This window comes from Saccopteryx bilineata, chromosome 11 (genome assembly GCF_036850765.1).
Source record: "Saccopteryx bilineata isolate mSacBil1 chromosome 11, mSacBil1_pri_phased_curated, whole genome shotgun sequence".
Lineage (NCBI taxonomy): Eukaryota > Metazoa > Chordata > Mammalia > Chiroptera > Emballonuridae > Saccopteryx > Saccopteryx bilineata.
Window position 1 is genome coordinate 36837142 of NC_089500.1, and position 27875 is coordinate 36865016.

General features: G+C 35.2%; 1 protein-coding gene across 2 annotated transcripts; it reads left to right on the top strand.

Moving 5' to 3' along the window:
• Nucleotides 1-684: 684 nt before the first annotated feature.
• DSC1 (desmocollin 1) lies at nt 685-27875 on the top strand. Of its 2 annotated transcripts, XM_066246496.1 has the most exons (17): nt 685-856; nt 3399-3483; nt 5269-5471; nt 7160-7279; nt 8090-8245; nt 11392-11536; nt 12949-13115; nt 13501-13635; nt 15878-16063; nt 17920-18179; nt 18335-18477; nt 21584-21796; nt 22246-22491; nt 24062-24183; nt 25288-25542; nt 26287-26332; nt 26668-26733. In XM_066246496.1, the coding sequence occupies exons 1-16, from the start codon at nt 794-796 to the stop codon at nt 26320-26322; spliced, it is 2535 nt and encodes an 844-aa protein (XP_066102593.1). In that variant the 5' UTR covers nt 685-793; the 3' UTR covers nt 26323-26332; nt 26668-26733. The 2 variants fall into 2 exon arrangements, with proteins under 2 accessions (XP_066102593.1, XP_066102592.1); XM_066246495.1 differs by lacking the exon at nt 26287-26332 and having other exon boundaries at nt 26668-27875.

Here is a 27875-nt window from a genome sequence, read left to right on the forward strand (position 1 = left end):
GGCTATTTCTTTATCTCTTACTTTTATGAGGTCTATATACATTCTGGTAAATCCCTTGGGACATCTAGGACCAAACCTCAGGGGACAGATATCAAAGGGAGTAGACAGTGCATCTCCAAGGTTACTGCTGTGGGTGAGTGCCAGCTCTCTGAGGGCTGCAGTGCTGTATGAGACAGCCTCCACCTGAATGCCTAGATGGGGAGATAACTGCTGATGAGAGGATTACACGTGCACGTCCCTGGATTTGCCAATGGCAGCTGAGTAGGTATCACTTCCTTGCATGGGGTTTGTGCACAACTGTACCCAGGGGCAAGGTAGGTTAATAAGGCCGAGAAGGAGGGGAGGACGTGGGAGTGGGTAATAACTGGGGAGGACTTCAGAGCATCAACCTGGGGGGAAAGGGAGGAGGGCCAAAGATCGAGGGTGTTTCCTCTTGCTTCTGCTTATGTGTCAAGTGGCAGAAGTTTTGAAAGCTTCTGTGAGGAGGAGCTAGTGATTGGGTTTGGGGCTGTTTTGTACTTCACCCTCCCCACTTGTAGGGAAACCTCTTTCCATTCAGAGGTAACTGAATCGGATGGGGAAAGACTGACCCAGGAGTAGGAGGAAAGCAATTCTCCTGTGCTCCTCCTCTTGTCACTTATCACGACTCCTGACTATTCTCCAAATCCAGCTGGTCTGTGCCAGTGTTGCAGCAGAATACCCTGTACAGTGCCAGCCTTTGGGAATCTGCTTAGCTGCCTGTGCGACTGCCCTATTCTCCTGTCACTGTCCCTGACCACTGGGACCATTTCTGATGGCTGTGGCCTCCGCTGCCCCAGGGAGCCTCTTCTGTAAGCAGCTCCTTTTCTGTCTCCTGGTGAGTAACAGCCAAAGGATTAAGGAATTCAAACAGGTCTCTACGTGCTTCCTGCCTCCAGTTTGGGCTTGAAAGAGAGTAGGGATGGGAGCGGAAGGCAGAAAAGTCAAACTGAGAAAAACAGTAACAGATACAACAGAACTGGGGAAAATCCAAGGAAGAGTAGAAAGACTTGGGACCCCGGTGGGTGTTTCGCTTACTCTTCAAGTGTGCAAGGCCAGATTGTTAGTTTTTTGTTTGTTTGTTTGTTTAGTTTTTTAAAAATCAACCTTCTGAGAGAGAGAGAGGAACATCAATTTGTTGTTCCACTTATTGATGCATTCATTGGTTGAGGTTTGTATGTGCCCTGACCAGGGATGGAACCTGAAACCTTGGCATGTCAGGACAACTCTGTAACCGACTGACCTACCCAGGCCAAGGACAAGACTGTTAGTTTTTTTAAGAGAATCCTTTGTTCAGTTTTGCTGTGTTTTCCTAAGTAGTACTGAACGAATTCACTCTCTAGGCATTTGACCCAGAAGGTTCTGAAGTTTGCTTTTGCTGCTAGTCATTAAATAAGCTCTAGTTGTTTAGCATGCTTTGTTCCATTAAGCTGTGAAAAGATGAAAAGCATTCTGGGTAAAGATGTGAATTATCCAAGACATTCTTAATTGTTTTAGGAAGAATTAAGAGAGGGTGGAACTCTTAGTTCAAGCAAAGGATTTTGGAAAAATGATAATAAGAAAAATGTAACAGTCATTTAAAAAATAACATTAACTTGGCTTCTACTTATGTTTTTAATGGCTCTGTAACTGGGTCCTCAGGTGCTAATTTTTATTTTGGTTGGGAGGGGAGAGGGGGAGTTGCCTACCTAATATAGCTGACATTTTTAAGCACTGATTTTTTTTTTCATTTTAGCAAAAATATTTTAACTTCAAATTATTTTCAAAATATACAAATTTTATCATATGGAGATAAATATTTTCTCCATATAAATAATATACAATGATGGTTTTGTTCTCATCCTGTGACTGCCTGGGGGTGAATAAGACTTGAAGACCTATTTGATTAGTATTAGTTAGGTAAAGGCGAAAGCTTTCCAAGGGTTCACCCAGATTTCTTTTGTTTTTGGTCTGTTTTGTCCAGCAGCTCTTGGTTCATCCCTGCCCTTTCATCCTTGATCCTCATACTGATCCACTTCCCTCCAAATCGCTAAACTGCTCATTTAACCTAAAGACTTGGGCTGGTACTTCTAGAGCCTTTCTTTGGCTCTACTGGTAAGGCAGAACCAATTAAATGGTAGTCTTGGGCAGGAAGGAAAGAAGACGGATGTAGGAATGGGAATGTGGATATATTCTATGAGAATAATGAATATATATATGCAAAAATATGCATATATGTATATATGTATATGTATGAGTATATTTGGATATGTATATATTTCCACTTACAAAATGCCCTTTCCACATTATATATATTTAGATTATTAACAATAGAATTCTTTATGCTCAGCAAAGTTTTTAGATATAATCTAGTTTGTTACTTGGCACTAAGAATAAAAACATTTAAAAAGTCAAATTAGGTAAAATATCTCATATTCTAAAAAAGTGGTTATTTAAATTAAAACTGAAGGCAAATCTGATCTCTGAAATTGCAGTTTTTGGTAATATCTGCCTAACAGGGTTTTTGTAAAATTACAAACTATAATCTTGCATTACATAACAATGCTAGGGTTGACAATGAGACCGTATATCCAACAGTGGTCCCATAAGATTCCAGTGGACTTGAAAAACTCCTATCACCTAGTGACATTGTAGCTGTCCTGATGTTGCAGTACAACACATTACCCACATTTTCGTAGTGATGCTTGTGCAAAAAAACCTTCTTTTCTTGAACTATTTATCTTTTGAAGATGATGATAGTTGTAGCTTGGATTTAATTAGAAATGTCTACCCTATCTAAGGCTACTTTCTATATTTTGAAATACATATAGTTTAGTTTTGTCAATGAGATTATTTAGACTTTGATGTTTATAACAAGCCAATCCAAGGAGTGATATGATTTCTGTGAATATTTGAGGGCAGTGATCTTTAAGAAGTTAAAAAATTTTTTTCAAATATTTTCAAGATTTAATCAACTATACATACCTTCAAAATTTTGAGGTCTACAAAAATGATGATTTGTGTACAAATCTGTGATTATTATATTTCAGAATGAAGTACTTTCTTTATGCTGAATAATCAAAATGACACTTCTGAATGGCTTTAGAGATGATAACTTTTATAAAAAATCAATGATTTATAACACATTTTCTTAAAATTATACAGTATGATTTAAGTTCTAAGAACTACTGTTCATATTAATTTTTTCATTGATACTAGACTGTGTTGCCCCTGCAGCCACTTTCTTTGCTGTTTCTTTTTAAAATGAATATTCAATAACTGAAGGATAGGAAGATGTCTTGGTTGCTGAAATTGACAATATTCTTATCAATAAGAAAAAACTGTACTGTGAATATTTGTAATCAAATGTAATTCCTGATATTTTTTCTCTCTCTTTTGAGGTTTTAATATTGTTTTGTGATGCTTGTCAGAAAATTTCTCTTCAAGTTCCTTCTCATCTCCAGGCTGAAACCCTTGTAGGCAAAGGTGAGAAACAGCATTAAGAATTTCATAGTTTTGACTGCTATATTTAGCTTCAGGCTGCTCTTGTAAAGTTCAAGATAAAAGCCGTATAGTAGCTACTTGGCATTAAAATCCAACATAAAGTGAAAGATGAACTACTTGTTTTTCTGATAGTGGTTAGAAACAACTAAAGTGCCAAATTCATTGTGTACTTTTTATGCCAGAAAAATTAGTTCATATCAGAGGCTAAATTATCTTAGTTTAGCTCAAACAAAGTAAGACATCAAAAGCAAAAGCACATTTGAATTCATATTGACTAATCTGCTGCCAAATTCCAAAGCCAAGATTCTTTAATTGATTACATACAAAATAGATGTGTCAAAATTTAAATGTTGCTCTGGCTGGGTAGCTCTGTTGGTTAGAGCAGTGGTCCCCAATCTTTTTTGGGCCATGGACCAGTTTAAATGTCAGAAAATATTTTCATGGGCCAGCCTTTAGGGTGGGATGGATAAATGCACAAAATAAAATTATGCGACCGGCGTAAAAACTGTAGTATTTTTACATATAATTGTCGAACTTACGAGACAAGAGTCAAGAGTGAGTCTTAGACTGATGTAACAAAGGGAATCTGGTCATTTTTAAAAATAAAACATTGTTCATACTTAAATATAAATAAAACAGAAATAATGTAAGTTATTTATTCTTTCTCTGTGGACTGGTACCAAATGGCCCACGGACCGATACCGGTCCACGGCCTGGGGGTTGGGGACCACTGGATTAGAGCATCATCCCGACATGTTGAGATTGTAGGTTAGATTCCTACTCAGGGCACATATAAGAATCAACCAATGACAGCATGAATAAGTGGAAAAACAAATCAATGTTGCTCTCTCTCTCTCTCTCCTTTCCTCTGTCTAGAAAAATCAATAATAATAATAATAATAAATTTAAATGCCTTAGAAGAAATTTTGTGCTTGAAGTTCATTACAGTAAACCAGTCAGTACCCAGCAAGAATTTATGTGATCTATTTCACAGATAGTTTGTGAAAATAAATAAAATTTCAGCTACTCTTACTATCACAGGCATACCTGAAGCATAGGTTGGTAGTTTTGAGTCCAAAGATAACATTCCTTCCATCAAGATTTTTTATTGGCTTAAGTTTACATTTAGAAAATACACATTTCTGAATACAGAAGTGGTACCGCTTCCAAGATAGAGGTTGCTTGGACCAGTGCTTTAGATTGACCCTTTAGATGTTTTAAAAATATTTCAAAGATATACAGCCTATTCTTTATAGACATGTAGTAAATATGCTAAATGTATTAATTTTGAAAACAAATACAAATATACTAAGTATTGAGTTTATTAAACCTCCAAAAGATATTATAATATGGCTATTTGCAATATTACTGATAAATATTATGTAACTACTGATGAGTTTTATTATTATTTTTGAATGATCAAAGATGATTGCAAACAAGTTCAAAATGATGTCATAGACATACTACGTATAAAGCAACAAAATTTTGTATATGTACAAATCAATAAATAAAAGTTAAAGTGGAAAAAAATAAGTCCAGTGACACTAAAAACATTTTGTCTATTCATCAATTAATTTATGATGAAAGTAGTGGAAACTGTGAGTACATTAATTTAATTAATTCTCATGGCCTCCCAGTTTTAGGTACTCCACAAATCCCAAGTGTAAGTTTCTGCTTCTCATGCACTAACTTGCAGTTGTTATTCTTGTAAAACTTGCTCTATTCCTATTTCATCTTACAAATTACTGTGAAATTTCTTCCCTGCAGTGAATCTGAAGGAGTGTTTCCAGTCGGCCAGGCTAATCCTGTCAAGTGATCCTGACTTCAGAATTCTAGAAGATGGCTCAATTTACACAACACATGACCTCACTTTGTCTTCCCAAAGGAGGAATTTTTCCATTTTTCTTTCAGACAGTCAGGAGCAGAAACAAAAAGAGGTAGAAATTGTACTGGAAGCAAGAGGAATGAAGGTATATTAGTCAAAGTTTTGACCATATTAATCTTCTAGTGTGGGTCCTTCATTTCATAGACTTCCTTACATGATAAAGTCATTGTTCTTTAATGCTCACTTATTTGTCTATTCCATTGATAATTAACACATTTAAATACTAGACTGTTTAAAGAAATGGTCAAGCTATTTACAAAATGGTATAGAAATGAGTAAGTCTATAACCAGGGAGCAAAGTCAAACTATCAAATGTTTCAGACAGTGCTTTTCGGTGTGGTAATAAGAACAAACAACCTGAAGAACAAGGCAGGGGTGGGTCTGAAATAGTGGCAATTGATTTAGGCTGGAGTTGTGGCACTCCACCCTGAATGGCTCTCTCCCAAGTTACTATGGAGTGTGAGTCTCTCTTTAAAGAGAAGAACAGATTGTCTAAAGCTTATATTCTCATCTTAACTGAAAATCCCATGAAGTCTATTTCTTTGGAGAATAGGATAATGGCCAGTCCACAGGATTGGCTTGATGTTCTGACTCTAGGTTCACTTTCTCACAGTGAGTGCTGGTGATCAAAGAGGGGAAAGGAGAAGGTTATTAAAATTCTCGGAAATCTCACTTTAAGCCAACTCTATCTATGAATTTGGTCTTAGAAAATAACTTATAAATAAGTGATTCGATTTATAAGTCTTTTGCAGCTAAATACCTTTTGAACTCCTCTTCATCAAATTTAGAATATGCTTAAAGCTTATAAAACATTATTTTATGTCCAAATTGGAGAGAGTTTTCACATCACATAAAATAAAATATACTCAAACAATTGCTGACCTGTATCTTTATTATACAGATGTTTTGAAATGCAGCTGGTGTTTAAAAAATTAATTTGGTGCTACCACTTATAATAAAATAAAAAAATCAATTCTTAAATATTTTAATGGATTATCTATTATTAGGGGGTCTATACTCTCTCCCCAATGCCTTATAAAGTTCTGATTGCTTACCTGGTTAAATCAAGAATTAGGTGAAACTAGTTCTTACACTTGTGTATGAGTTATGTGGTGTTTATCTTATTAATAAAACAATAGTCCTGGCTGGTTGGCTCAGTATAGTGTCAACTAGATGGTTGGAAGTCCCAGGTTCGATTCCTGGTCAGTGCACACAGAAGTGACCATCTGCTTCCCACTTCTCCCGCTCCTCCTTCTTTTTCTCTCTTTGCCTCCTGCAGCCATGGCTCTAATGAGCAAGTTGGTCTAGGCAACTGAGGATGGCTTCAAGGCCTGCCTCAGGCACTAAAATAGCTGGGTTGCTGAGCAATGAAGGAGGGGCCCCAGATGGGCAGAACATCAGTCCCTGATGGCGATTGCTAGGTGAATCCTGGTCCAGGAGCATGCGGGAGTCTGTCTCTCAGCCTCCCTGCCTCTCACTTGATTAAATAAATAAATAAATAAATAATAAATAATAAAAATAAACAAAAATAGTTTGGAAGTTGGTGATTCATGATATTGTTCTCTACACTAGTGGTTTTCAACCACTGGTCTGCGGCTAACCCTGGGTAGTTAACTCTTTGGCGAAGGGGTCAAAATTTCTGACAGACTAGCACCAGTTCGCAGACCTGAGGTTGAAAACAACTGATTTATGCTGTTTACCTATTTTCTTCATGTGTATGTATATGTAAAAAAAAATCATATGATTTATCTCTCCCTCTCTCATAAAATGTAGGTTCGTAAGAAGAGACACACCAAAGACACCATCCTCAGGCGCAGCAAGAGACGATGGGCTCCTATTCCCTGTTCACTGATGGAGAACTCATTAGGCCCATTTCCACAACATGTTCAGCAGGTATGGTACCTTTCATTTTGTTTGATTTCACGTTAGAGGGCTTTTTTGGGGGGGAGGGGTGTTTGTTTGTTTTTTTGTCTGTTTTTAAACTTTATATTTGAGTTGAATCAGGACTTTAACTTATTGGTTTTAATAAGCATTATGTATTCACCAGAAATGGAGTCCTGTAGAAATGAGACAGCATAATTTGTTCCTTTCCTTCAGAAACCTTATTTTGCACTTAAAGTTTCATATCCTCAGTTTCTGATGCTTTTATGTCTACACTCAAATTTTCCTAAATACCTTACCAGAAGTTAGCATTCACGTACAGAAAAACATGCTTACAGATTTTGCATAATTCAACTTTACATTTATCACATACCTTCACCAGAAAAGAGCCCAATATTTCTATTTCCCACACAGGTGCTGTTACTACCACAGAGCTGTAGTGTAAACATAGACCAGCTTTGAAATTATGCAATTATTGAAGAATTAACTGTCGAAGAGTGCTGCATTACTTCTACCTTTTTTTAATCACAAAAATTTCCATTCCAAATAATTTAAAATTACTGAAACTGTTACTATAATTTATATGTGAATAAGAGAAAGTGAAAAAGAATTGTAAAAGTATTGACATATTTAACTCCATGAATTTTCCATAACTATGCAGATAACATGAAATAATATGAAATCAAATAAATCATAGAGTTCATGGCTTTGCACATTCGGAATATAAATAAGAATTTGAAAAACATAAAAACAAGTGATAAATATAAACCATCACAAGATGTTAGGTTAAAGATATTTTTTACCCTAAATTTAATATTTTAGGTCCAATCTGATGCTGCACAGAACTATACTATCTTTTATTCCATAAGTGGACCGGGAGTGGACAAAGAGCCCTTAAATTTGTTCTTTATACATAAAGACACGGGAGATATCTTTTGCACACGAAGCATAGACCGCGAGCAATATCAAGAGTTTGCGGTAAGGTTATTGAAATACTTATTCAGAATGATGTTGTTTATTACTAGTTTAATATTTCCAGCATTGTTTGTTTAGTTATTAGAAGAATCAATGATTTGGTTTTATATTTTAAATGTTGTTAATGTGTAATATGAACTTCAATTTTCTATTGATGCTTTTAATGAAGCAAGACCACAGATACTGTAAAGGAAGAAAAGTGGGAGATAACCATAGAAAGTATAACAATAAAACTTTAAAGGACAAGTTTTAATCTGTTGAATCCTAGGACAACAGTGAATTTTATCGAGTTCAAAGTGCCTTATGGTAGCCTAGTTTAATTATTTCCAACCTTGCTTGTCCATTATAAATGACATGAGAACTTAAAAAAAAAAATACCAATGCTCTATTCCCTAAAAGTCTGATTTAATTGTTCTGAGAGGGAGTTCAGCCTATTGAAAATTTGAAGTTATCCACAATGATTCTGAATATAGCTTAAGGTTGAAATTTACTACTTTACTTTAGCCTCTTAAGTAGCATTGTGCTTTTCTTTCCCTCTGACTTCTCTCAGCAACAAGAATCTTACTTTATTTCCTTATTAATCCAGAATAAGTTTACCAATTCATTTTATTCTATCTAATCTACACAAAGGGAAATTCTAACTCTTCTGAAAATTAAAATGTTTTATTCTTGTTTCAAATTCATGTGTCTTTTTGGTGTTCTGATGCCTATTGTCTAATGTGACATACAAGAAAAAACCACCGTACATTTTGGGGTGATGGAGAATCAAACTATATAAGCAGTTGTATTTTTAATTAGAAGAGACTATAGTAAAGAAATTCTTTGTTAAAGGAGCACATAAAGGGGGAATTTATCTCATACTTGGGCAGTCTAGAAAGTAAAATCTTAGCAAACACCCAAAAGATGAGTAGGAATTGATGGCTTACATAAAGACAGCTATGAAAGAAGTTTATGATGGGGCAGGGAAAAAGGATTTAGCTAAGTTTTATAAACACTGGTAATAAAAAGACTCATTTGTTAAAATGAAATCAACAAAAACAACAACAAACCCTGCCTGAAATGTTGTTTGAAGCCGAGGAAGAGCATGAAATAGGAGGATAGGATGGTACGAAAAGGGTAAACTATAAAGGACCTTATAATTCATGTGAAGGACCCTATCCTAAGGATGTCAGAACACTGTAAAAGGTATTGAAAAATTTAAAACAATATAAATGTTTCATTTTAGGAATTTTATAATTAAATGGTTTGCAAACATTTTGATCTTTCTGTCAAAAAGTCAAATAAATAAGACTACAAGTGAATGTAGGTGGGAAACAGATGATCAATTTCACTGAGGAGAAAAACTAGCAAAAAATAGTGTAAATTAGAGCAGAATGAGCTTAGGTTTGATATGGATATATTTTAATGCCAATCTAATGAGATAGAAGAATTCATTATAAGTGATTTATAGAATATTCATGACATTTTTTAAACATGGGTATGTAGTTTGCTTTCTCAAAAAGAAAAGCTAATGAATTGAATGCAAAAAGCTAATTATTGAAGAGTTACCCAATGCAAGGCTCTGTGTTAAGTATTTTAGACACATGACTATCTCCAAGACTCAGGCTTTATCCCTGAGAACAATTGTAATCTGATAGAGACATAAAACAATTTTATGATTTTCTCTAGCCAAAATTCTCAAAATGACAAAGTTTAAGGGAAATGTAATTCATATCAAATATGAGGGGAGAGGGATAGAGGCTGAGTAGTTTGGCATCTGGATGTGACGGTGATGATGATGGTGGTGACGGTGATGATGGTAGTGGTGGTAGGTAGTACATTTCTGTATTATACTCCTGAGTGCAGAACTTATTGAGAAATAAGATATAGGGATCAGACTGATCAAAATCAAAGTATATATTTTATTACTAAAAATCCCATCTGGAAGTTGTTTGGGAAAAAGTGAAGAAGGGCATAGAGAGAACTTGGATGGTTATTTCAGAACTTCCCATCCTAAAGACTGGAGTGGAAATTCCTTCTTCTCAATGTTAGAATGAACAGTGAAGATGAAGTGTTGCCTTTTAACACAACAGGGAGTGTTTTGTGGTTACTTTGGTCAAAGATAGGCAAATCATTAAAGAAAGTGATTAAGGAATATTATTATTAAAGTTGTACTTTATAGAAATGAATCTGGCTCTTGAGTTCTACATAGATTGGTGAAGGTCAGTTAGAACAGTAGCAGGAAATTTGGTAGGACAATTTGTTGGCAGAATACAACATGAATGTTGGTAGGATACATTTGAAGTAAAATGAGGATGATGGCATTGGCAAAAGAAAAGAGAAGATAAATGATGGAGGTATTGAAATGCCATATTACTAGAACTTCACAACAGACTGAAAAGGCTAATGAAAGAGAAGGAAGAGTTAGATATCTGGAACTTTAATGAGAAGATGGGTACAGGAGGGAAATCAGGAAGGGCTAATTGTGGCGAAGAACTGAGTTAATACAGATTGCACTTTGGGTAGGTTTAGTTAGTCCTTTCAGGGAAGAAAATGTGTTTAACTCAACAACTATTCATTGCACACCTACCACATATAAACTACTCAAGAAGAGTGCAGAAACAATTTGATGATGTTTAAAGGGAAAGGCACCAAATCCTGGCATTTGAGGCCAAGATATATCATCTTGAGATGGAATTCGGAAGATGTATTTGATTTCATTAACATTTTTATTACACAAGAAATGCATGTTTATGGTAGAAAATAAGAAAATGTAGGTAAATAGAGAGGAAAAAAAAAACCCATAATTGAATCACCGAGAGATAGTTGATATATCAAATACAAGTAAATAGAATTAAATTTTTATTAAACTTAAAAAATACTTATTATTAGCATGCATTCTAACTAGCAGAACAGCAGGCAGTTAACTCAGAGAATGGAAGAGCCTCATTTGGTGGGAGCACATGGTAGCTGGGAGAAGAATGAGAAGGCGGAAAGAAGGCTGAAGCCATATGGCAGACATAGACAGTGTTGCTGTGTTATCTCTCCATTGAATAAGTTATTAGCTACATATACCTTTTAAGTATTATGTCTTTCTCCAACTCTTAGGTTTAATTTTGTGCATAATTTCTTATTTAAGAATAAGCTGATGGTGTTTGTCTACCTTTCAGCTATATGCCTATGCAACAACTGCCGACGGTTATGCACCAGAGTACCCACTCCCCTTGGTATTCAAAGTTGAGGATGATAATGATAATGCCCCATATTTTGAAAACAAAGTGACTATCTTTAGTGTGCCTGAAAATTGCCGATCTGGTAAGTTCACATTTTAGGAAAACACTAGATTTTTGCTTTGATTGAATTACTCGTGAATGTTTTAAACACGGTTATGTTAAATATGTTTAAATGTTTGAGTTTCAAAGATCTTATTCTATATAAAATTTTGTATAAGATCATATTCTCTTCAAGTGCAAACTCTTTTTGTGCTTATTTTTCTATGCATATATAAAATGCAGATGATACATAAAGTTACTAACTTGATTAGATTAATCCACAATGAATATGAATGTGTGACAAATATTGTTTATATTTTCTAATTTGACTTTGTACAAATGTGTCACAGATATATTTATAAAACAATGAATAATTATAATATTTACAAAGTTTCAATACATTTTCAAAGACCCAGAAATATATTACAGCATGGAAATGCTCATCTGACTTATAAGAATGTACACATTGCTTTATTAGCATATTTTCCAGACAAATTAAAAAAATAATTTAAACTTATTTGATGTTATGGACAGCCAAAATTGTGATCTTTGTATACTTAGAAGCATAAGAGAAATGCTTAGTTGTCTCTTTTAATCTGCAAGAAATGTTGTTAGTTCTTAGCCTCTAGTCAATTTCCATTATGTGTGTATATTTAATACTGCTATCTCACAATAAGTACAGGCAGTCCCTGGGTTACAAACAAGATAGGTTCTGTAGGTTTGAAAATGTTTAAGTATTTATATGCAGAGAAAGATAAGAATAAATACCATGTTAAGACAAACATCTGTCTAAGTTGAATTTAATAGGTAAATGTATCTGTTCCATCTTACGTACAAATTCAACTTAAGAACAAACATACAGAACCTATGTCGCTTATAACCTGAGGACTGTGTAGTTTGTTAAAGTAACATTCAGTACACTGATTTCTGGGCCATAAAACATGACCAGTGATACTCAGACTGATGCATAATGTTTGTGTCTAACATTATTAGTAATTAATTGCTTAAATTATTAATTCATCACATTTATTAAAATATAAAATTATAAAATCTTTGTTATCATATGCAAAGCTGTCCTGTTTCTCTAATTAACATTATCATGTTGAGCTATAAAAGAAACAAGATATGTACAGAAGGTCTCATCCAAAAATGGCCCATGAACTGGGGTAATGGGATGTGGGGGGAAGAATTTGAGAACCACTGTTACCAAGGATGGGGTGAATGTTCTCATATACGTAGACTACAAATCATGTTATTCACAGTAATCACTTAATTGAAGTTTCTAAGACAGTTAAGCTTAGAGTTTTGGAGAGCATTTATGCTCTTCCACTTATCTGTAAAATTAATGTACTTGTGGTTTTGTGGAGAATATGCTACAGCAATGTCTTGATTTTATGTTTGTTTATAGTGTTGTGATTTTATAAATTTTTGACAATATTGAATTTATGTAAACAGGAACTTCAGTTGGAAAAGTGACTGCCATAGACCTCGATGAACCTGACACTCTACATACTCGTCTGAAATATAAAATCCTACAGCAAACCCCAGATCATCCAAAGCATTTCTCCATACACCCAGACACAGGTGTCATCACCACAACTTCACCTTTACTGGATAGAGAAGTAATGAATTGATTATTAATTTCCCAGTCACTAAACTGTATTTAAACTGATAATGAACTCCCAGAGAAATTACAATAAGGCCCCATGTGGCCACCTCTCCAAGCATGCTTCCATACAGCCTGTGGTTAAGCCTTCTCTGGACACTTGCTTTGTCTGTACAAAGAATTTGGAAAGGTACAAGGTATTAGATGAGGTCTCACTTGAGATCATTGACTTGATTTGATGTGTGGATACTAGAGGAAAAAAAAAAACACTTTAAATTTTGAAATGTTATCTTAGACACATCAGCTTTCCCTTGTCCTGACTGGCCAATCTCTTGCTCTATTTTTACTTATGCTGGTTTTTAGAAAAATGTTCTTCAGTGTTCCTTTTCTTTTTCTTTCAGAAATGTGATACATACCAATTAATAATGGAAGTACGAGACATGGGAGGCCAACATTTTGGTTTGTTTAACACAGGAACAATTACTATTTCACTTGAAGATGAAAATGACAATTCACCATTTTTTACAGAAACTTCTGTGAGTACATCTTTGTATTTATTTATTTAAGTCAGGAGTCAAGAACCTATGGCTCACGAGCCAGATGTGGCTCTTTTGATGGCTGCATCTGACTCGAAGACAAATCTTTAATAAAAAAAGAATAACGTTAAAAATATAAAACATTCTCATGTATTACGATCCATTCATTTCCTACCACTCATGTTCATGGTTGCGGTGGAGCCAATCACAGCTGTCCTCTGGGCCAACACTAATTTTTTTTTTTTTTTTTTTTTTTTTTTTATCTTTCTTGAAGCTGGAAACGGGGAGAGACAGTCAGACAGACTCCCGCATGCGCCCGACCGGGATTCACCCGGCTCGCCCACCAGGGGCGACGCTCTGCCCACCAGGGGGCGATGCTCTGCCCCTCTGGGGCGTCGCTCTGCCGTGACCAGAGCCACTCTAGCGCCTGGGGCAGAGACCAAGGAGCCATCCCCAGCGCCCGGGCCATCTTTGCTCCAATGGAGCCTTGGCTGCAGGAGGGGAAGAGAGAGACAGAGAGGAAGGGGGGTGGGGGTGAAGAAGCAAATGATCGCTTCTCCTATGTGCCCTGGCCGGGAATCGAACCCAGGTCCCCCGCATGCCAGGCCGATGCTCTACCGCTGAGCCAACCGGCCAGGGCCAACACCAAATTTTTATTGGATAATGCGTAACATACCCGGGTCATTGTATGGCTCTCATGGAATTACATTTTAAAATATGTGGCATTCATGACTCTCTCAGCCAAAATGGTTCCCGACCCCTGATCTAAGTATTTATTTTTCAAAAAACAAAGCTGGAATATGGTAGCTCTGTGAGATGTTGGGTTTAATAGCTACTACTTACAAATAACATAGGCAAAAAGAACATGATTTCTGTAAAAATCATTGAAGTTCCAGATATTTCTGGATGCTAGGGAAATAACTGCTTTCTTGGCCATATATAAGCTTCTTAGCCCTTAAAACTGTTCATGCATTTAGTGTTTTCTTGGATGCCAAGCTATGGTATAAGATATTTTGAATTTAAATGCCTCTTATGGGATGAAAGAGAAGAGGCCCTCTCTCTGGTGTCATTTGTACTTCAACATCTTAAGATGAAAAATACTAGCTTTATATCCTTTGCTCTGCTGGAAAGTCAATAGAACAGGTTCTTCCTGTGTCATGAGTGAGTGAACTTTCCCTTTAGAACTACACATGACAAGAAGTACAGATAGGACAAAAATTACAGGAAATAATTCTTTTTCTTGAGCTTATAGTAAAGAATCTTTATATTTTTCATTTATCTATAACCAGAAGACAAGTCAACGAAGGGAAAATATGCCATGATAGACCTATCCATACAATTTTTTACATCAATTGCTATAACTTATAAGGATAGGTCTTATTCTATATTTCAGGTGAGAAGATGGAAGGTAAGTTAACTAACTTGCTTATGATCTCCTACATACAGGTTATGGCAAAAGAAGGTTTATAGTTGTGTATGCAAAACAAGAGTTTATTCTTTATTATTACTTATTAATGATTGTATTATTTTCCACATGAACAACTGTAACCCTGCTTTTGCCCCACCCTGTACAAACCATGTAAGAGGAAAAACTGGGATTAGACTCAATATCTGTTATGCTCCAATGGCTATCAGGCATCATCCTTCTGTGAGTTCACCTTACATTTCTAGAAGATACTGATTTACTACATTTTTTAGCCTTTTAATATCATATGCTTCCAGCACCTTATTTTTTTGGAGGAGGGGGAAACTATGATTTAATTACCCTCCCCAAAAAAGGAAAGACTTTTTTTCTTAAAGAGCATCAAATAGAATTTTTTTTTAAATTGCCATAATAGGCTATCCAGTGATAATAAGAAATCAAGGTAGCTTATAATTATCTATAAGTATTGAAGGCTAAATATATTACTATAAAACATTTATTAAGTGCTTGCTACATCTAAAAAAGAGTTATACACTATAAATATTGTAGATTCAGAATAGAGACAAATTTGAGGGCTTGAATAAGTAGGAAAATCATATTAGAGAAGTTGGAAATTTAAGACATAAGTTAATCTTTCAAGGATGAATAAGATTTGAAAAAGTAGTAAGGAAAGAAGTGAATTATGCATTGTTTGTAAGTTCTTCCCAATATATGATTGTACATTTTCATATTTGCTTTTTTTACTTTAAATATGTTTTAGAGGAGAAAATCGTATTGTTAAAGCTATAAATTTATAATAACAAGAGCAATTGTTTTTAGTATTTGACAGAAGTAGAAGAAAACAGAATTGATGTTGAGATTTTACGAATGGCGGTACATGACCTAGATTTGCCAAACACTCCTTACTCAAAGGCTGTGTACACAATCCTGCAGGGAAATGAAAATGGAAACTTCAAAATCAGCACAGACCCAAATACAAATGAAGCAGTCTTGTGTGTTGTCAAGGTAAACAAAAAAGTTATCAAGCAATACTTTGAAGAATTCTAACTGAATATATAAAATTCTAGCTTAATTGATATGCAGGCATTTATATATATATTACACATGTGCATATATATATATACATGTCTGTGTATAAATTTCTGTGTGTACATGACTAGAAAATGCGATGGAATGATAAAAAGTTACATGGCTTACAAAATGTATCACTATTATTTTATCCTCATTTTTTCTCTTAGAAGAAAAGCATGGCTGGTACAAAACTTGTTTTAGAGATAAGACAAACCAAGGCAGAGAAATATTGAATTACTAATCAGATATTATCCCTAGAAGCATTCTTAGACATCCACTTTTCTAGAACTCTTACTTTCTAGAACACAAGACAGACAAAAGTGGAAGAATCACTATTTGAAATTAAAACTCTTGACTTTTCAATTTCCTTCATGCTCTTATTGTGCCTTTGCCTCTCTGTAGTATATTTTATAAGATGATAAATTACAAGTGTAGTATAATTTATTAGTTATGAGACTAAATGTAGAGCAGCTATTCCCATTAATCCCCCTATATTTGAGGTAGCCAATGTGTTTGGATTTTAAAAATTCAATTGCAATTACTGGCACCTACAATGATTACTTTAACTAAAACTGGTTCTGTTCTAAGTCTTTCTGCCTATAGCCCTCACTAACTGGTTACATAGGTTACATACTTCTCTCTTTAATTTCTTACAGAGTATATTTTACTAGAAGCTTTATGGAAGATTTTTAGAAAATGTTTTTTAATTAAAATATTTGCTGTTCTTTCTCTTTCTCTTTTATTTCCTCCTCCTTCTTCTCTTCTTTCTCCTCCTCCTCCTCCTCTTTCTTCACTTTTAGGGGTTTTTTTTGTTTTCCTTGTTTTTATTCATTCATTATCTTGGTAGATTTAAGTCTCTAACTATTTAACTATTGTTTTGGATTCTTTCTAATTTTTCAGTTCAGAACTAAGCATTTTGATTAGGAACTAAGTAAACCAAATATAATATAATGAGCTTTGAAAGGTGCTGCTAAATAATATCATTACATCTTTTGATTCAGATACTCAGATAACTACACCATTATAGCCAAATCTCATATGCTAGTGATCTAATTATCTTATGCACTTAACTTGGAGGAACTCCTGCTGTTTTGGTTATCACTGTTATATTGCTTGATAAGTAATGAAATAAATACTTATCTGAATTTAGTCAAACATTTATTCTGTATTCCCATTAACATTTAAACTTGTAAAAAAAATGATGGCAGGACTTTCCCAAAGAAAAGTGAGAAGAAAAATTGGTTAAATTTAAAAACAATTTTACATTTGATAGTGTTTGTCATTATAGCAGCCTAATTATTAATCTTTAACTACATTAGCACCTTTTTTTTTTTTTTTTTTTTTTTTTTTTACAGAGACAGAAAGAGTCAGAGAGAGGGATAGATAGGGACAGACAGACAGGAACGGAGAGAGATGAGAAACATCAATCATTAGTTTTTCGTTGCGACACCTTAGTTGTTCATTGATTGCTTTCTCATATGTGCCTTGACTATGGGTCTTCAGCAGACCGAGTAACCCCTTGCTGGAGCCAGCGACCTTGGGTCCAAGCTGGTAAGCTTTTGCTCAAACCAGATGAGACCGCGCTCAAACTGGTGACCTTGGGGTCTCGGACCTGGGTCTTCCGCATCCCATTCCGAAGCTCTATCCACTGCGCCACCACCTGGTCAGGCGGCACCTTCTTTTGGTACATAAAATTATATTCCATTTTGTGCTAAAACTTGGAATCATCAGTATAAGTCTTCTATAAATAGTATTATATATTGACTAATTAAAGTATGTTTATTTAACAGCCGTTGAACTATGAAGTGAGTCGCCAAATTATTTTGAAAATTGGTGTAGTTAATGAAGCACAATTCTCTAATGCACCAAACTCACAAGCTCCTACTATGTGTACTACTACTGTCACTGTTAGAGTTAAAGACAGGGATGAAGGCCCTGAATGCCATCCAGCAGTAAAAGTTATTCAGAGTAAAGATGGCCTGCCAGCTGGCCAAGAACTCTTAGGATACAAAGCATTGGATCCAGAAACGGGCAGTGGTGAAGGCTTAAGGTAATGTACTTTTCAAAAAGTTCCTGATGTATTTTTAATTGTGATGTACATTGCTTTCAAGATTAAGAAAGTTCTATGTATTTTTCAAAATGACAGATTTTGAGATTATGTTCATATTTTGATTTGAGCATTTCCATTTGATTTCTTAAAATTAGGTATAAGAAGATAGGAGATGAAGATAACTGGTTTGAAATCAATGAGAACACCGGTGACTTGAGAACTGTAAAAGTTCTAGATAGAGAATCAAAATTTGTAAAAAATGACCAATACAACATTTCAGTGGTTGCAACAGATGCAGGTGAGTGCAGTTTTCTAGAAATAAAATATAAATATAAGATATATTTTAAAGAAAATATTGAGATGAAATTTGTTTATTTCCACATTAAAATTTAATGCAAAAAAAATGTTTCCTGAGGGAATCTTGCAATCATAATAAGAACCACAGTGGCCAATCTAGCCATAACATTGTTCATCTATAGACTAAGACCAGAGCACATACTTTTAATATAATTCTTTCAATATATGTTAAAAAACACACTAAAGAATAAGGATAACATTAACTGAGAAACAGAATTAATGTTGCCATTACTTTATAAGCTTGGGTGATTCACTGCTCCTGTATAAATAAAAGTGAAATCTGAGTGGCTCAAACCTACAATGATGCTGTATACAATAATTTATATTTACTAATTTATTTCACAAACATTGATTGTCTAGGCAAGTTACCAAGGAAACGACAGTACATATAACAAGGTCAAAATCTAGCATGATGTCAAGGAAAGAATTATTATATTCTCATAAGAGTTTCTATGATATAAAAACTTTCCCCATAAAAGAAAGTATAAATATTATAAGAAGCAGAAATCAGTTCATTGCTGCCCAGATTAAAGGACAAAAGTAGATTTCACAAAAATGCAGTAGCTTGGTGAATGAAGATCTATTTGGGGAGATGGAAAAAATAAAGAACAGAACTATGAAATGCTAATTTTGTCTGTAAACACAGTGAAATTCCAAATTCAGAATATAGGGATGAATGCCCTCGTCTCATGGATAATCCAGGTATGCTCAAGAAGTAAAGATAAGGATGGTATAACTTTTAATGGAAAACCATATGGTGCCATGAAGGGTTTTGTTTATTGGAACTTTAATCCATTAATATATACTGCCAAAAGCCAAATATACAATATAAATAATTGTTTATATTTCCACACGAACATTTAGTTTTGATGCTTATAAATCCTTCAGGATGATTACCTAGATATCCTTCTAGCTTTTTACAATCCAGTTCATTTCCTGTTCTTTCTTATGTCAATCATTTCTGTCAGACTGGTTTTCCTGCTGTCATAAGAAAACACTCTTAAACACCCTTTGCCTAGAATCACACTGCCCCTTCTCTTTGAAATTCAGATCCCTTAACTTCTTCAAGTAAATAGCAATGACAACTTTCTGTGATTGTTCCCAGTAGTGTGTGTTCAATTCTTCTCTTATTACCTTTAAAGCCCTCCTTCCCTGGAATCCCTGGAATATGTTAATTATACAGGTGTTACCAAACTAAAGGGTTTCCTTTGCCTGAGTGCATCAAAACCCAGTCACACTCAAACAGAAGTTTGCAACAGAGAAAGTTAAGGTTTATTTAAGAAAATGGCACTAAGCCCAGTGTCATAGGTGAGCAACTGCTCTGAGACCTGGCTCCCAGATGGTTTTCAGGGGATGGGTTATATAGGGAATATAAATCATTAATCATGGTGACCAAGGGAGTTCAGTTCGTGGTTAGCATCGTGGTCTCTATTGATTAGTAGGTGCTAAGGTAAGGGGCAGCTGATCATTGCATCTGACCCTAATGTTAGCCATGGAGTTGCTTCATCTCATTTTGCAAGGATTGGTCTGTGGAGTTGTTTGGCTTTTCTGGGTCTGAGTCCAAATTTATTTATTATGGTAATACATGCTTCAAAATTTAGATGAACATTAAAGCAAAAAAAAAAATAGAAGTTTCATAAATTATTTTTTATTTCAACTTTGAAAGCACACAATTTATTGTAGTTATTATCCTATTGCAAATAGTAAAATTTGAACATGTTTTCTGAACTTCATTATCTATTAAACACAATTAGTAAGCACTATTTTACTTAAAAATATTTAGTGAGACTTGGGTGAGCATTAGGCCAATAATAGTGACTATCTAGTGATGAGAAAGTGTTCCTATTCTCAAGAACACATTAATTGAATTAGGATGAAGGTGCAGACTTATGTTTATGGTTTAATTATTTCTTTTACAAAGTAAAACAAGAGTAAATGCATTCTGTTCCGTGTGTTGTTAACTTACAAGTTAAGCAACACACACTAGGCACTTTCACTAAGATCTCAAGATAAATATGACTTAGCTCTGAAGATGAACGTGTTCACAGTTCAGTGTGTGAGCCAATGATAAGCCAAATGTGAGAAACGAAAGGAGAATGTGGCTACTATTATTTATAGAAGTCCCAGCAAATTTCACGAGGAAGTGATATTTGAGTGGATTCTTGAAGAATAATAAGGTTTCGTCAAAGAGGAAGAGAAAAATATTCCCAGCAGTGGCACAGAATGTGTCAAAGCAGACATGGGAAGGAGTAGACCTAACGGGTTTGATGACAAACTTCACAAAGTTTGAGCAAAGAGTGTATAAGAAAAGGGTGTGGAGGGGAGGTTGAGGAAATGATTGATGACTGTTAGGTATGGCCAGAAAGGAGTCTCAGGGCATCAAAACTGTGCAAGAAGAACATCTATTTGAGGCTTGAGTGGCAGAAGGTTGTATTTTAGAGACAACAACCTCCCCGAGCAAAAGTAGGGGACGATATGTAGGGGAATGGTTGGTGCAGATTGCTGGCATCTGGCTAGCAGATCCATCGGTCTGGCAGACATTCACACAAATGATCTGGTTTCTGGTTTCTTTGTGCTCTTGGGGACAGAAGGGTCCTGCCAACCTTCAGTTAGAACTTACAGAAACTATCATGACTCATGTTTAATTATTTTTACAACTAGACTGAAACTATTGTGATTTTGTGAGGGTCAGTTATTTCTGTAATCTTAACTGAAGCTGGCAGCTTTTGGCAACAACTTTTAGCTTATGCCTGACAATGACCAAATGTAACGTCTTTGTATTTTGAGCATGAATATAGCTCTTCATAAAGACAGATGTCAGAAATTCATTTTACTTTCAATTGATTATTCTGTTAGTGACATTATTCTCAATCTCATACCTTTCAGTTTTAAAAAAACACCTGTCATGATTGTGTGTTTAGTAATGTGATCTGGAAAATGTGAAATTCAAGTCATTCAGCTAGTAGAAAACAGTCATGTGTATACCGTAGAGCTAGTGGAAAACAAATTTTTAAGTGAATATATGTCTTATGTTTTATAATTCTTAGGTGGCAGATCTTGTACTGGAACATTAGTTGTTCTTTTGGAAGATAATAATGATCACCCACCACAAGTCGACAAAGATGTGACAATCTGTCAGCATACTCAGGATTTTGCTGTTCTCACACCTGTGGATCCAGATGGACCTGAGAATGGCCCACCTTTTCAGTTCTTTCTGGATAATTCTTCCAGCAGACATTGGACCTTAGACACAAAGGATGGTGTGTAATTATGCTAAAGTTTGTAATTGATATAAACTTAAATTGGCTGATAGATGGCCTTGACTTTCACTTAACTTTATAATAATAAATAAATATTCATTTTAAGAAATTATATTACTGATTCCCCCAAACAATAATATCTTGCTTTTTAAAGCAATAAATAATATATCTATGAAATACAAGCTCTTGTTTTAAATTATATTAAGAAAACATAAATTTGTCTTAATGTAATATTAGTCTAATGTAAGCATAGAGCACTATCAATTAGTTTTCCTTGTTTTCAAGAATTCAAAATCACTTTTAAGAAAGAAAAATGAGCCACTAGAATTTTTCTCTTAAGCTAAACTCTATGCCTCCTATCCCCTTTCAGCATTCCAAGAATACCAAGTCAAGATAATATTGCTAGTGAAAGAATATATCTATATATTCTCTGTCTTTTTTCTCCATAGGTAAAACTGCCATTCTTCGGGAAAAGCAACATCTTGATTATAACTATTATAATGTGCCTATTGAAATAAGAGATAGACATGGTTTTGCTGCAAAACACATATTGTCAGTCAGAGTATGTGACTGTACAACTCCATCCGACTGCAAAATGAGTAGTAAACTCCGCGAGAGTGATGTTAAGCTAGCAAATGTAGTACTTGGAAAATGGGCAATTCTTGCCATGGTGTTGGGTTCTGCATTGTTGTTATGTAAGTATACTTATCTAAAATGTGTTAGCTAAAATTTTTTTCTAATATTTTAAAAAAAATATGGCAATTCTTTGTATTAATGACATTTATAACCTTTGGTGAATGTGCCTTTTTTAAAAGCTTGCATGTACTAGAATAAAAAGAAATACCTTTTCTTTTTTTTTTTTTTTTGTATTTTTTCTGAAGCTGGAGACGGGGAGAGACAGACAGACTCCCGCATGCGCCCCACCGGGATCCACCCGGCACGCCCACCAGGGGCGACGCTCTGCCCACCAGAGGGCAATGCTCTGCCCCTTCCGGGGCGTCGCTCTGACGCGACCAGAGCTACTCTAGCGCCTGGGGCAGAGGCCAAGGAGCCATCCCCAGCGCCCGGGCCCGGGCCATCTTTGCTCCAATGGAGCCTTGGCTGTGGGAGGGGAAGAGAGAGACAGAGAGGAAGGAGGGGGAGGGGGGTGGAGAAGCAAATGGGCGCTTCTCCTATGTGCCCTGGCTGGGAATCGAACCCGGGTCCCCCATACGCCAGGCCGACGCTCTACCGCTGAGCCAACCGGCCAGGGCCGAAATACCTCTTCTTTATGTTCTTTTTGCTCATCTGTAAAATAAAGAGGCAGGATAAAATTAATTTTAAGATTGCCTCTCATACAAAATATTAGTCTTTCAACCAGCCAGTTGATGTATGTAGTAGTGAATGTATGGAAAGAAGTAGTAAAAAAAATTAACTCCCAAATGTACTTCAATGTTTTGCTCAATGTTATTCATGAAATGATATAGTTCACATCTTAAGAAGACTCCAGTGAGTGGAGTGAGCGGGAAAGAGTCATATGGTGAGCCACTGAGGAAAAGTAATATATGCAAAGAATGCTAAGGCTGCATTCTGCAAACTTTGTTAAATATGCAAGAGTGATAAAAATCATTGCCCACATTTCCCTACCTCTCTCCCACCTTTCTTTATTAAAAATATGCTTTTCTATATGCAACCTATTTGCATTTATAAACTTTTCCCATAGTCTTTAGTGTGCCCTAATTCATTGATGTGAGTTTCTGGTTAAACTGGATGCTCCTCCTAGTACTGTGTTAGTGATGTACTCTTTCAAAACCTATCACTGATTTTATATAATGGCCTTTCTTGTTTGTATTTTTGTCTAATGTTATTTTATAGCTCTAAACCCTTTATGTGCTCTGCATGGATTTTAAATACCAATAGTACTAGCTTAAATTTCAGTCAAATAAAGTTATTATTTTAGTATGAAGGAAATAAGAAAAGCATTTAAGTTAATTCTGGACCTGGGAAGAGAATAATTAATAAACTATGCTCACTTCATTCTCCTTACTTTTTATTGATCTGTTTCTTTTTTAGCCTAAAAACATATTCTCACTAAGACAGAGATGGTCTATATACTAATATATTTGTAATATTTTGTTTTCAAATTTATAACCCAAGGGTATCTTAATTTATGAAATAAATGTTTTAAGTTTTATGAAGAAACTTTTAAACAATCATATCATTCAAATAATTTAATATATATCAGCATGAAAAAATACTATTTTCCTAAATATTTTTATTTTTTAGGTGTTCTATTTACGTGTTTCTGTGTTACTGTTAAGAAAACAGTAAAGAAATGTTTTCCGGATGATGTAGCCCAGCAAAATTTAATTGTATCAAATACTGAAGGGCCTGGAGAAGAAGTAATGGTAAATCATAATCACATTGTACTTTCTTTTGACTTGTATGGTGATACAATGAAGACAGTTGATGTTTACATAATAGTACAGCTATTGTTTATTGAGCATTTACTATGCCAAGTAGAGCTCAAAGTGACCTTCATGTGTCAATTCATTCAAACTTCACAATTCTATTGTACTAGATTCCCAGGGCTGTCATAATGAAGTACCATGACCTGAGTGACTTAAACAATAGAAATGTGTTGTCTCACAGTTCTGAAGGCTGGAAATTAGAGATCATGGTGTTTGTTGCCAGGGACATGTTCCTTCTGAAGGTGCTAGGGAAGAGCCTGTCTCAAGCCTTTCTCTGAGAATCTGGTAGTTCCTTAGTTTAGGGTAGCATAAATCAAATGTTCAAATGGCACTCTTCTTGTGTGCATGTCTGTGTCCAAATTTCACCTTTTGAATTAGGGCCCCACCCTAATTGAGTATGACATCATCTTAATTTAACTAATTCTATCTATATTGACTTCCAATAAGATCACATTCTGAGGCACTAGGAGTTAGGACTTTAACATATAAGTTGGGGGGGGCACAATTCAACCCATCATACCTACCAGTGGTCCCCACCCCCCAGGCCATGGACCAGTACCGGTCTGTGGGCCATTTGGTACCGGTCCGCAGAGAAAGAATAAATAACTTACATTATTTCCATTTTATTTATATTTAAGTCTGAACGATGTTTTATTTTTAAAAAATGACCAGATTCCCTCTGTTACATCCGTCTAAGACTCACTCTTGACACTTGTCTCGTAAGTTCGACAATTATATTTTAAAATACCACAGTTTTTACGCCAGTTGCATAATTTTATTTTGTGCATTTATCCGTCCCACCCTAAAGGCCGGTCCATGAAAATATTTTCTGACGTTAAACCAGTCCGTGGCCCAAAAAAAGGTTGGGGACCACTGATACCTACAATACTGGTACTGTAAAAAATGTTATTATCCTGATTTTGTATAAGGGGAATGGAGAGACATGGCACTAAGTGATTTGCCTATAGTGGGAAAGACATTAAAGTAAATTGTTAGTTTCAGTTTGATTCATTCATTTTATAACTCTAATTTTATTTTTAGGAAGCAAGTATTAGACTCCCCACACAAACCTCCAACATTTGTGACACAAGCATGTCTCTTGGCACTCTTGGTGGCCAAGGAGTGAAAACCCAGCAAAGTTTTGAGATGGTCAAGGGTGGCTATGCTTTGGATTCTAGCAAAGGAGGTGGACATCAAACGCTGGAATGTGTCACAGGAACAGGACAAGGAGGAACCGATACTGGCAGATATGCATACACTGAATGGCACCGATTCACCCAGCCTCGGCTTGGCGAAGTAAGTGTCGTTGTCTTCAGGTTCATAGTCCATGGAAGTTAATCACTATTTATAAATCAGGATTTCCCAGAAGTTTTACTCCTCATAGACCTGGAAGTCATCACCTTTTTAATGTTGAATTATTGTAGATATGGATGTTAAGTTCAAATCCAAAGGGAAAATGATTTTGTAAAATTCAATTTTTAAAATAAGATTTACAAAACTTATGTAGGTATGGCATATGTCAACACATTTAGGAAGTATAAGAAGAGGGATAACTTCTTCCCTAAAAATTATAAGGACTATCACTTAAAGTGAAATATTTGTTAGAGAGTAATACACAGATCATAAATTATAAATATTTTTTAGTGTTTTGAGTCCTTTGTGTGGTTATAAAATTCTGGCTGTCAACATCAACCAGATAAACTATTATGGTTTTATTTTGAGTTTTACTTCCTTGTTATATTTTCAGATTAATCAATATCAGATAATATTTGTTCATTTAATATAGTTTTAATATAGCTATTTAATAGTGTATAAACAATAAGAATCATAGCCAATATTGGTTTCCCCCCAAATATGTGAAGCTATAAAGACCCATTTCAACTATGCAAATCTATATTCAAATGGGAAATAGTAAGTTGGTTGTAATATATATGTGTAGCTTTAGTTTTCATAAATGTTATCACTGGGAGAATTTATATATTTGCTGTATTTTAATAATGACTATAATACAGACCAATCGTGTGCATTTTTTATATGTAGGAATTCCTTAGAGGACACACTCTGATTAAAAATTAAACAGTAAAAGGTAAATCAAAGACATTATTTTTATGCTAATATATTTAGCCGTTTTTTAAAAATAATAAAATGTATAACACATAGGCACAGTAAACAGTATGGTGATAGCCAGAGGGAAAGGGGGGTGAGGGCTAAGTAGAGTGGGCAAAGGGAGGGAAATGAAGACAGAAAGAGATGTTGCTGGGGCAGAGGGCGCGTGACGCAGTGGGCAGATGGTGGTTTGTTGAGTTGTGCATTGGAAACATCTGTGGATATGTGAATCAATGTCATCCAATGAATTCAATAAAAAATTTTTAAAATGAGTATTGCCACAAAAAAGAAATGTACTTTTTTTTTTTAATGCAGAAGGTGTATCTGTGTGGACAGGATGAGGAGCATAAACATTCTGAAGACAACGTTCGGTCATACAACTACGAAGGCAAAGGGTCTATGGCCGGCTCCGTCGGCTGCTGTAGTGATCGGCAGGAAGAAGAGGGGCTTGAGTTTCTAGATCATCTGGAATCCAAATTCAGGACGCTAGCAAAGACGTGTGTAAAGAAATAAGTGTGCCTTTCAAATAGAGTAACATCCACAAATGCTTATATAAGGAGTTTATTGAATATAACATGATAGCAGCATCTGCTAATGTGTTTGTTTGTTGGAGGTAAACTTCGAGTCATGTAGATAAGGATACTTACTATAAATGTAAAGCTCCCTGAATTCTCCTCATCTGATGTCACTCCCATGTTCTCTAGAAATAACAGTTTCATTGGTTCATTTAATTTCCATGCCTGTACATACTACCCTTTTCAGGACTGTACAGTGTGCTTCTTGCACCTTACGTTCTTTGTATGCTACGGAAGAGTATGTAGGAGAGCTGGGTGTTGTGGAGACTAATAAAAAATAAATTTTTTATTTTAGATGAAAATTAAACACTTTCTTCAAAATCTTGGGGAGAATTATGATTTTAGAATATTATCTTGGTGCCAGATAATTGCTTCTTCTACCCAAGTGGCTATTTGTTGAAGGATTTTTAAGAATTCTTTTGTACCATCTTCAATTTGGTAAATAACTGCTTGTTTCTCACTACACTTTTCACCTGCCAAGCTGCTCCTAGCACTGTTTATTTTCAGGAGCCTTTAGAACTTAGTCCTTAGATCTTCTTCCCAAGTGAATGACTTATCAGGTTCCTACAGCTTCTAGAATTATTGGAAAGACATGGACCAGAACAAAGTTCACAGCAATTTAAGCCACAGAGATTCTATAAGGATCACATAAGAAGATTTCTATGAAAGAATTGCAACCTTGATGTCCATGGGTTGACTTGGACTCACAAATATGTTTTGCTTGCTTATTATGATATAGAATTAATTTTAAAAATATAAATACTTTTACAAGAACACACACTCTCTAGTTTGCCACAGGTCCACCATCTTCATTCATTTGTGAAATCAGCCCTGCAGGCATTAAGCTTGCAACACTGAAATATAGTGCTTAGACCTTGAATATGCTAAAAATTGTGTGACCATTCATATTGGAACTTAGCACTCAGTCTACCGTAATTACTGTAAGAA

Bases quoted from the DNA above. Each gene is read 5' to 3' on its own strand.
- DSC1 (XM_066246495.1), top strand. From the start codon at position 794: ATGGCTGTGGCCTCCGCTGCCCCAGGGAGCCTCTTCTGTAAGCAGCTC. The intron at 5,472-7,159 runs GTATATTAGTCA...CATAAAATGTAG, and splicing joins TGGAAGCAAGAGGAATGAAG to GTTCGTAAGAAGAGACACAC. The intron at 13,636-15,877 runs GTGAGTACATCT...AATTGTTTTTAG, and splicing joins CATTTTTTACAGAAACTTCT to TATTTGACAGAAGTAGAAGA.